At 34.8% G+C, this 12,199-nt stretch overlaps 1 protein-coding gene across 4 annotated transcripts in view; it reads right to left on the bottom strand.

Moving 5' to 3' along the window:
- The window catches only part of Nck1 (NCK adaptor protein 1), an 81,577-nt gene that overhangs the window by 2,231 nt on the left and 67,147 nt on the right, over window positions 1-12,199 (bottom strand). For all 4 annotated transcript variants that reach the window (XM_003476738.5, XM_013159877.3, XM_005006698.4 and 1 more), the window contains one exon: window positions 230-942. In XM_003476738.5, the coding sequence (XP_003476786.1) occupies window positions 230-942 (713 nt within the window). The remainder of the gene's footprint in view (window positions 1-229; window positions 943-12,199) is intronic.

The raw sequence follows: 12,199 nt of genomic DNA, 5'->3' as shown, positions 1-12,199 counted from the left end.
TCCTTAAACTGTGTGTATCAGATATTTTGTCCCAGAGATGAGAATGTGATCAAATATACTGCTACAGTTCTTATTCAAAATCGATACACCTGTAAAGAACATTACCTCAGAACATTTATGCTTATGTTCTAGCTTACAAGCTGGTTAACTTTAAGAAAGCCATTTAACCTCTGTAATCTTCTTTTTAATATCCAGAGCTATTTCCTTTTACTTTTGAAAACCAACTTACCGAAGATTCACTATCACGGATGAGAAAATCTCCTTCATGTCCTCTTTCATTTAATGCCATTTCTGCTTGATGTCTGGTAACTTTGCCGTAATACCAAGGATTGCCAGCAAACTTTCCAGTGAGTGAAGGTCTAACATAATCACACTGTGGAGGTGATGGTTCCAAACCTGAACTTAATGAATTATTCTGCATAATGGTAACATAGTTTTTTGGCACCAGACCAACCATACCATTGATCTTCCTGCATTTCCACCACTCTGGGTCATTTTCTGGCTTTTCAATAACATCCATTACATCGCCTTTCTCAAAATTAAGTTCTTCATCATTGGATGAACTGAATGGGTAAAGAGCCTGTACCACATGCAACACTTGCCCAGTATTTAGATTATTGACAACTGCTGCTAATTTTTCTGATAGTGAACCCACATGGTCACCCAAAGGGCTGTCACCTTCTTCAGTTACATAGTTTGAAGGGAACCATCCAATTTGTCCATTGTAGCTACCCCGCCACCACCCATCACTGCATTTCTCCATGACAATCACTTTTGTTCCTTTTATCAATGATAATTCATCCTCTCTCTCAGCCATGTAGTTAAATTTCACATAGGCAGGCATGTTGAGATCATAAAGACGTTCCCCTGGGTCAACAAAACTGTCATCAGCAGGAGATGCAGAATCTGGGACACTAGGTTTTCTTTTCACTTTTCCAATGCCTGTTTAAATAAAAATGAGGCAATGAGAACAAAAAACAATTGAGTATAAACACACAAAAACCTAATTTATATTAAACAAAGATCTCAACTCCATATAGTTTAAATCTTTATATGTACATAAAATTAATGCGTACAATCATATTTTTAGAAACAAAGATACAAATTCTGTTCCATAACCAAATAAAGAATTTTGGGCTGGGGATATAGCTCAGTGGCACAAGCACCTGCCTGGCAAGTATGAGGTCGAGGTTGATCCAAGGGACCAAAAAAAAAGAATTTCAGTTATGTGAAAGTTTACTTTCTCATCTTTTCACTTGTCAAAGAGTTTAAAATAAGTAATTACAAAGTGGTTCTAAACTGACTTTCTCTTAAACTTTAATATACACCATCTCTCTCATAACTATAAGTACACAAAGTTTCCAACAAAGCCACACCCATGTTGGTCACCATTTAACTCAGATTTTTATTTATTAACCTATATAAAAATAAAACAATGACTTAGAAGCAGATATACAATATAAAATTACAGTCCCATCTGGGTAAACTTCTCATTTATTTCTTCACCTTTCAGACCCAAGTAGCTCTATTTTATCTCATATGTTTATTTTAAAATAATGTATATGTCTCCTTTGATGCATTTATCTATAACTTTCACAAAGGCAGAGAATTTTGTTTACTTTGTCCAAAGATAAAATCCTAAGGATCCTAAGTAATGTTTACTACACAGAATGGTTAATATGTATTTGGTGAAAGACATGAGTAGTTTAACAAACAGTATTTATCATCAAAAAGGTATAGTACCTCAAGTTCAGTTTGCTATTTTCAAGGCTACCAATCTTAGCATGTTGATTGTTTTGCTTACCTAGACAACTGGGAGTTTTCCTAGGTAAACTTTTCAAATTCCTCCTGTTTCAAAACTTTTTCTCAGTAACCTCATTCTCTTTCTTCTAATCAGTTCAGTCCTCAAACCCTGACCGTTCTAGGTTCCTTAATAACTCTTTTGGGAAGCTTCACCATCTATGTTACTCTCTTACTTAGTCTTGTCAATGTCTAAAACCACATGAATCTCTTTTACTCCAAAATAAAGTGTGTTTAACTTTGCTATTCTTTTTAAATTATAATCGTCTTTACAAAGTTGAGTCAAACACCTTCACTAGAGGAGAGATACCCTCTAATAAACAATGTTGGAAAAACGGGCTTTCCATATGCTGAAGACTAAAACTAGACACATATCTTTCACCAAACTGAAATCAAAATGGATCAAAGATCTAAATATCAAAACAGAAACACTAAATCTGCTGGAAGATAGAATTGATAGAATTCTTAAAGACATTGGTGTAAGCAAAGACTATGAACAAAACCTTGACTGTACAGGAACTATCTCAAAGATCCAACAACTGGGACCTCATCTTATTAAAAAGCTTTTGCACAGCAAGAAAAATCACCAATAGAGTGAAGAGACAATCCACAGCATGGGAAAAAAATTTTGTCAACTGTACCTAAAACAAAAGACTCCTATCTAGAATATATAAAGAACTCAAAAAAAAAAAATCAGATCCACCAAACTCAAAGATCCAGTCAAGAAATGGACATCTGAAATGAATAGACACTTCTCAAATGAAGAAGCAGAAACTGCAAATAAATATATAAAAAAAAATGTTGAACATCACCGGTCATTTGGGAGATGTAAGTTAAAACAATGGTGAGATTCCATCTTGCTCCAGAAAGAATGGCCATTACCAAGCAATAAACCAATTACAAATGCTGGCGGAGTTATGGGGGAAAAGGAACCTTTCTCTACTGCTAGTGGGAATAGAGACTGGTGTAATCACTGTGGAAATCAGTGTATTACATTTGACCCAATCCATCTTGGTTATCTTCCAAAATAAAAGCATCATACTACAGTGATCTATGCACATGCATGTTTATAGAGGTACAGTTTGTAATAGCCAAATCTTGGAAACAGCTCAAATGCCCATCAACCGATGAATGGATAAAGATGTGGGTTTCTTTTTTAACATAAAGGAGTACTACTCAATCATAAGGAAGGATAAACATTGAGACATTTCTAGTTAGATGCATACACCTTGAGACCATATTTTTAGGTGAAATAAATTAGACACACATGTAAATACTGCATTATTTTTCTGATGTCAGAAAACAAAAGTGTAAATAAGGATCAAAAGGTGTAACAGATACAGGAAAATAAGAAAATGTTCAAATGGGAAGGGGAACTGGGAAGGAGAGAAGGGGAAAGGAAGGAAAGGGAATTAAGTTATATCATACACAGGTATAAATTCCCTAGGATGAATGTGACCATTATGTATACCTAAAATGTACCAATAAATTTAATTAAAAAGTTTCTTTTCCTTCAACTTTTTACCACACCCTTACACGCCTACCTCAATAATCTGGTTTTTTATCTCCACCAAGCTATCAAAACTACTCAATTAAAACCTCTCTGATGAAAATCATGCTACCTCCATACTGCCAAAGTAATATGCTTTAGAGTCCTCAGCCTTCTCAATATCTTCATAGGAAAAAAGAAAATCTTCATAGGGCAATCAAGGCCACAGCCCACTCTATGTATTATTTTTTCTCCTCTGACTTCCATGTCTCTTGCTGACTCTCCTGACCTATTTACATATTCTTTTATGCTTCTGTCTGGACCTCTCTAAATCTTTTCATTATAAAACGGTACTGTACTTGTTTACTTGTCTGCTTTCCTTAATTGGAAAGTAAACTTCCTAAGGACAAATAACTAGACCGTTTCTATCTCCATTGTTAATTTAGCAACAAAATATATTCACCGTAGGAACAAAATTAGTTTGCTGAATATACAGTGAATGTTTTCTTAAGTTTTCCTAGCTACATACTTGGCCTTCATTTCCATTTCAAGATAATCTTAATACTTTCATTTTAATATCTGTGTACAAATTTCTCAGATTTCTTTGCAGCTGTAAGCTGTCTGAAGTTCAAATACTAGAATTCTAATTGTTATTAAACAACAGATATCATTAGCATCTTATATCCCAACAACCATGTCTGCACAAAAATAATGCTTCCTGTATTCACACATCAACATTCTTTGTTTCCTAACTTTCTTACTTTTGGTTAACAGTATCACCATTCTGAAAAATCTCAACCAGAAAAAGACAACATCACAAAATGGCAACACAAGGGACTCAAGGGTTCTCTCTAAAGAGCAATTAATGTGCTAATACTGCCAGAATCAATTACACTAGAGGAAAAAAATATAAATATAAAAAAATAAATATAAATATAAATATAAAAAGTAGGCAACGCTTGGTAAAGATGCTGCTTTTCAGTAAAGAGAATATAACAATGTGCCTGCACTCATTCATTCATGGGTTTGTTTTGCTTTTTGGAGATAAGGTCTTGTGATGAAGTTCAGGCTGGCCAGGTTGGCACTGAACTGATGGCAATCCTCAGCCTACTGAGTGCTGGGATTACAGAGATGCACCACCATGCACAACACTATGGAATTTTAAACTGCCTACCATCTCCTATACCCCAAATCAGTGGTACCCCAAGTACAGAGGGCAGAAACCTATAATCCTAACACCTAAGGAAGCCATACAAACTTTATTCTTTAAGAATTATAATTGTGGGTTTCAACTTGTCTGTCAGTTTCCTGAGGAACTGGTACAATGGCTTGCCTTGGGTTTACCTGGCTTGGAACATTCCCAGAGCTAAACTGTCTTTGTGGGTGACTTTTCCTGAATCATCTGATTAGTAGCAACCTGGAGCAAAGGAAAACAATTGGGAAGGATATTTAGTACATGGGATAATAAGGGATTTTAGAAGTTCCTATGTAAGGCAACGAAATTGAAGCAGTAATAAAAACCTGCCAACAAAGCAAAGCCCAGCTCCTGGGGTATTCACTGATAAATTCTGAGAACTCCAGGGAAGACCTAATATCAACAGTCTTCAAACTCTTTAATGAAACTGCAAGGGAAGGAGTGGGCCCAAAGTTATTCCTGGAAGCTACCATCACACTGACTGCGAAACCAGACAAGGATCAAATGAAAGAAGAGAAGTATATAGGACAATTACTTTAATGAACCCAGACACAAAAATCTTCAGTAAGACACTGGCAAACAGAATGCAATGAATCATCAAAAAGATCTTACATCATGCCAAGTATGCTTCATCCCAGGGATGCAAGCATGGTTCAACATATGCAAATCAATAATGTAATACATCACATAAAAAGAAGCAAGGACAAAAAAAATCTCATCATCTCACCAGATTCAGAAAAAGCCTTTGACAAAATATTAACATCCATTCATGATAATCCTGAAGAAAACAGATAAAAGGATCTTTATTATCTCAATCTAATAAAGGTCATTTGGGAAAACATACTGCCAATATATTAAATGGGGCAAAAACTGACAGGTTTCCCTGTAAAAGCAAGAACAGGATAAGGATGTCCATTACACCATCCTTGTTCAACATAACACAGTAACTCTACCTACAAACTCCAATTTACACACTTTTATTTTGTGAACTTTCATAGGAACAGACTTTGCATTGTGAATACTGTAGTTGTGTCCAAATCACAAAAGTAGCTAACTTATCTGCCAGACACTGTCACTGCTGTGCTGCTGTATACAGCAGCACAACAGTGAATCAATTTTTGCACAGCAGTACAAAGTTCAATCACAGCCCAGGATGGCCAGAACCAAAAGAAAAGCAGTGGCGATATGGAGAGGACTACTAGAAAGCACAAATGAGTATATATTGCATAATTGTGTCAAAAGTGTATTAAGACTCACATCATCAGACTTACAAACTAATCCAATTTATCAATGCTCTACCAGAACAGAACTCATTTGTAAGCCAAGGAATTACTGCACTGGAAACAATCAGGCAAGAGAGAAAGAAAGAAAAGGGATATGTATAGGAAAGGAAAAAGTCAAATTATTTTTTGCAGATGACATGATCTTAACAAACCTTAAAAAAGTTCCACCAAAAATTCCTAGAATAATTCAACAATATAGGATATAAAATCAGCAAACGAATATCAATAACATTTCTGGACACCAATAATCAACTCACTGAGAAAGGAATTAGGAAAACAATACCATTCAAAATAGCAGCAAGACAAAATTAAATACTACGGAATAAACCCGAAAAATGAAATGAAAGACCTCCACAAAGAAAACTATAGTACTCTGAAAAAGGAGATTGAAGAAGACATCAGAAAATGGAAAGATATTCCCCGTTCCTCATTAGACAAAGCAATATTATCAAAACAGTCATACTTCCACAACTGATAAAAAGATTCAACATGATCCCAATTAAAATACCAACAGCATTCCTCACAGAACTAGAGAAAACAATCCTAAAACTTATACTGAACCAGAAGAGACACAGATCTACAAAAGCAATCCTAGGCAACAAGAGTGAAGTAGCAGACACGTTTGTGAAATCAGAATCCAGTTTCAAAATGTATTATAAAGCTACAGTAATAAAAACAGCACAACGCTGCCAAAATAAGACATCTGAATCAATGGATTAGAATAGTGGAGAAATGACCCCAGGCATAATTAGCTATTTGATCTTTGACAAAGAGGTCAAAAATGCACACTGGAAAAACAATAGTCTCTTTAATAAATGGTCCTGGGAAAATTGCCTATCTATATGCACAAGACTGAATCTAGATCCATAAATCTCACCATGTACTAAAGTGGAATGAATCTAAATGTTAAAACAGAATTAATCCACTAGAAGATAAAAACATAAAACTCCTGAAGACATAGGGATAGGGAAAGACACAATAGCACAACAAATAGTACCAAAAATCAACAAATGGGATTGTATCAAATTAAAAGGCTTCTGCATAGCCAAGGAAATAACCAACAGAGACAACCTCCAGAACAGGAAAATAATTTTGCAATTATTCCTCAGAGCAATGATCAATTTTTAAGAGTACAAAAAAGAACTCAAAAAAATTAACCTCCCCGCCAATAAAAGATTCAAACAAAAAATGGGCAACTGAGCTGGGCAGGGTGGCTCCCTCTTGTAATCCCTGCACTCGGGAGGCTGAGACAGGAGAGTCATTGACAGTTTGAGACCAGCCTAGGCTACTAAGTGAGCCTAAGGCTAGCTTGAACTGCATAGTGAGAGACTCTGTCTCACAAAAAAAAAGAACAACAACAACAAAAAAAAAAAACCCACACACACAACTGAAATGAACAGGCATTTCTCAGAAGCAGAAGTACAATGTAATAAATACATGAAAAAATGTTCAACACGCCTGGCCTTTAGAGAAATGCTAATCAAAATAACACTGAGATTCCATCTTACTCCAGAAAGAATGGCCACCATTAGGAAATCAAATAATAAGAAATACTGGCAAGGCTGTCAGGAAAAAGGAAGTCTTCTACACTGTTGGTAGGAATGTTAAGTAGTATAACTATTATGGAAATCATTATGGAGATTCCTCAAAACTCTAGAACTAAAAATTCCATTTGAGCCAGCTGTTCCCCTCCTAGGTATCATCCCTCAAAACTTAAAGGCATCATGTTACAGTAATTCAAGCATACCCACATTTACACAGCAGCACAATGAATAATAGCAAAATCTTTTAAGTGGCCTATATGTGGATGAATGGATAAAGAAAATGTGGTATTTATACACAGTGGAGCACTACTCTTCCATAAAGGAAAAAAAACTCGAGTCCTGTGTAGGAAAAGAGATGCACCTTGAGACCATAATGTTATGTGAAATAAATCAGACACACAAACTTAAATACTGTATGGTTTCTTTTACACAGGAAACCTAAAATATAAATAAGAAGCAAAATAAAAGATAACTGGAAAAAGGGAGAAAGACTGAGAAGGATTGTGAGTTCAAGGCCAGCCTATGCAACATTAAAACCTTGTCTCAAAAAAAAATTTTGTTTAATGTTAAAGAAACACAGATGAGCAAATTTATTTAATAAGAGTGTTTAGGGAACTAAATAAAATAGTGACATGATAATGAAATAATAAATATTAAATAAGAGTATACTTTTAATCCCCATACTAAAATAACCCTGTTAATAAGAAATGGGTTACTTTAAATCTTCAAATCGTTTCCTCCTTTCATGATTTAGTTTATCTTCTTTACTAGTTTCTCAAAACCTTACTAAAACTTCTGCCTCTTAAAAATCTACTCATTCAAAAAAGTTTCAAGTAAAAATTTTTTAATTGCTAATATTCTCGCTCCAATATTTATTTTCTATTTCTATCCTTAACAGTCTCCTTTTTAAACACGTTAGCACCTTGTTTTTCTGAGTGTTACACATTACCTTTTTTCTGTCTTTTAAGCCCATCTACTAAAGTGTAAGTTTTCAATGAAGACTGTTCTATGTTTTACTGAACCTTAGCATTTCCCATACTACCCAGAACTGTGCATACAGCCGATGCTCACAGTGAAGTCTGTTAAACTGAATACCATAGGAAATACAAAAAAAATACTTAACTGAAAATAAGTTTCAAAATGATTTTATTTTTGAAAAAAGATAATATCGAAGATTATGTATTATCTAAGGAAAAAAGAATTTTTAATAGACCAATAAATGAATCTTAAAGGCCAGAAATACTTCTAAGAACATAAGCTTAAATATTTTATATAGAACACAAAGTGTCTTTTACTTCATTCCCGCTTCCCACTTGCATGCTGATTAATATACCAGAATCTTGAATACCAAACTCCTCAGGCTTACCAAAACTCTTATGTTCTTCTTCCAAGGCTCTCATGCTTGTATATGATGTTTTCCTGGCTAAAACATTTCCCATCTCATTCTTTTTAAGATATAGTCTATGTATCTATTCACTGAAAATTTCCCTTCCTTTCCCCAGAAGAGTTCATGTATTCCTTCACACCATTACTATTTGAAATATTTTTTCCATTTAACACACTGCATACCAGTATCTGCTTCTTTGAGATCAAACATGTCTTTTAGCCACTTCTCTATCCACACTAAATGTTCCACTGAAGTATGTATCATGTGAATAACAGAATAAATTCATGTACAACTGGTAGGCTTTATTTTCCTGCTCATGATTCTTTTAAAAAGGTCTGTTTATTGGCCTTTATTTCTATTGCTAGAAAATGAACATTTCAGTCGCCTGCTATCAAGGAGAGTAGCTACAAAAGCACAACGTTACACAAAGAAGTATGAGTATCACTTAGATTCTCATCAAGCAACAATTAGATCCTTCCATAACAACCCTCCCTCAGATCAATGCATTTTTTCCATTCTTCCTTAGTTTGTTCAGGCTGCCATAACAAAAATACCATAAACTGTGTAACTTATCACAGACAGCACCTTTCTTGCTGAGTCCTCACAGTGTAGAAAGGGCAAACACACACTCTTGCACTTCGTTTAAAAGGACAATGATCACTCTTTTCATTGAGACCCTGTCTTCACAACCTAGCTACCTCCAAAACATACCTCTTAATAACTGAAGATTAATTTTAACCTGTAAGTTTGGGGAACATAGCTGGATTGACTAGTGCCCACCACTATAGTCCCTGCTATTGGAGAAGCTAAGGCAAGGATTACTCATGCCCAGGACTTTAAGGCGAGCCTGGCAACATCATGTTTCTTAAAAGGGGTGGTGGGGGGACCACAAGTCCTCAGATTCTAACACTTTCCGAACTCCTCGTTTATTACAGTCCTCATAACATCAGTCCTTTTACAGCAAATGTTTCTAATGCATTGCTTATCTATTTCGCACTCCTTAGTTGTAACAGGTCCAATAATGAAAATTTTCAACAAAAAAGATCTAAGTTTAGTCCTATGTGATCCTGATTAAGTTATTTAATCATCTTTAAACTCCAATCTCATCTGTGAAATGGCAGGGTTAAGTGTCGGTATCATAAAATTTTTGTACAGTTTTAAAAAGTGTATGTAAATACGTAGCACAAGACACTGCACAAAGCAGGACCTCAAATCAATGGTAGTTAATACTTTCCTACTTCTTAGTGTGTCTGGTATTTAATTTTTCAAAATTACTTAAACTTTTACTGTTAAATTACACAGCTGAACCTGGCTAGAGTTGGGAGGAAATGGCTCAGATCTAAACACCGAAGAGGTACATTACTTTGAGACAATCATTTTTACTGGTACCTTTGCTCAAAAAATAGTGTTAGCAGAGCTTGCAATTTTTTCCTTGCTGGTATCTATTGATCTTATTTCTCTGTTCCTGTAGCAAATGTCTTAATCAGAACAATGCACTATAAGCTCCTCAGATGTTTTTCAAGTACCTGGTTAAGCATTATAAAACACTTCATCTTTATGTGATATCTATCTTTTTCATGAGGCAAATCTTAGTATCAATAACTCTTCCTTACCTAATTTGGATGGCAGTATTTCGAACTGTCAGTTTCTCAGTACCATGATGAAAGTACTCAAAGTGGATAGCCTAGATAATGTTTCAATTAGCGAGCATACACATTAAGGACTATTGCATCCCTTCACATACTTTACTACAGCATCTCTTACTAAATCTTTTACTCATGTAAATTGTCACCAGACTACGTTCTCTGCAATCTTTTCAGTTTTTCGTTTGTTTTGAGGTACTGAGGATCAAACTCACGGTCTTTTATCACTGAGCTACATTCTTAGCCCTTTTAATTTCTATTTTAAGATAAGGTCTCACTAAATTGGCATTATAAGGATTGTGCCACTGCAACCAACTTGGTATCTTTTATTAGGCACTGCTGCCAGCATGAATGACATTCCTTAAAAATGTCATTTTGGGGCTGGGGATTTAGCTCAGTGGCATAAGCACTTGCCTTGCAAGCAGGCAGTCGTGAGTTCGATCCCTGGTACCGATAAAAACGAAAAAGACAAAAAAAAAAAAAAGTCATTTTTCCTTCACCTAAATCCCTGAGTAAATGTTCAACAGAAGGGATACAAAGAAAGTATTGCTGCTTTTTCTAATTCCTTAGTGAGCTATCATTCTGCCATTATGTTCTTACTTCCCCAAAATTAATTTCTCTCTGACAGATTTCTCAATTCTTATGACACACATAAGACCACTTAGTTGTTTACCATGACAATAAGACTTTTAGAGTTAGAAGGGATTTTCCATGATCATTAGGCTTACCAATTAACTCTCACGTAAGACATAAAACAGGAAATAAGGAAAGTTTAGTTCTATATCCTAAGCCACAAGGCTTATAATAAGTGGTTTATCTGGGAACAGTACAGAATTCTAAAAATGAATTTATAGTGTTGTAGCCATTATATGCTTTTATTTAAGCTGTTATATTTTCACCTACTTCATCTAAATGAAAAACTGTTTTATAAAAAACACAGTTGTTTGTTTTCAAGGGTATTCTGACTATCACACAAGGAGCACATATCCTGTTTCCCCTGCTTTCTAAATCCACCCAAGGAATAGGTGAATGAATAGCCTGCTTGTACTCTAATAAGCCGCCTGGCAAAATAAATATATGGAGGCGCTACAGGGATTAAAAGATGGAATTTTGTTTATAAATCTCAAATTCTGGCCCTCAAACTACACATGTATTTAAGATTAACAGCTTCCTAAGACTCTGTAGAGAGAGTAATTTTATCATCCTATTGATTAATAATATATACTGAATCACTGTATCAATATTATATATTTTTATACCATTTCTGGTTAATTTACAGTTAATATTACTTACGATCAAACTAGATATAAAAATCTACTGTGTTACTAATAACTATCATCTACTTGGGCACCAAAATGTAAATTTGGCAAAGAGTTAATATTAGTTTTTCAACTAATGAGTTTTGCCTGGCATACAGTAATAAAAGTATTGGTGGATAAATTAGCAAACCCAAAAACTGGAAATACAAAAATTTTTAAACCTATCAACTCTCCAAACAGTAAGCCAGTTATCACACATTGTGGAGAGATTCACTTAGCATCAAAGCTAACACCACAAACAAGTCCTCACATTCCAATTAGAACATTCTTTTTCAACAGAGTGTTTACTCCTCTTCTGATCTGCCCTTTTCCCTGAAATAATCTTTTCCCTAGAATCTCTCGACAGATTATTCTTTGTTTGCTTACGTTCACTGTACATAAGCAACTTCTATAATAATTTTTCTGATCAAATCAAGTTTATTATTGTAAGATCATAAAAGGCCATCAGCAGACATAGATTAGGCCCCTGGGAGTCAGTATTAGCATTCGACTAGTTCTTTTATTAGCATTTTAATATTCTTTTTATAAAATCTAAGTAA

The sequence above is a fragment of the Cavia porcellus genome, unplaced genomic scaffold, assembly GCF_034190915.1.
Source record: "Cavia porcellus strain 051 isolate PalLab524CR breed Dunkin Hartley unplaced genomic scaffold, mCavPor4.1 scaffold_5, whole genome shotgun sequence".
Taxonomy (NCBI): domain Eukaryota; kingdom Metazoa; phylum Chordata; class Mammalia; order Rodentia; family Caviidae; genus Cavia; species Cavia porcellus.
The sequence above is the reverse complement of the archived record's forward strand: the minus strand, read 5'-3'. Positions and strand labels throughout refer to the sequence as shown.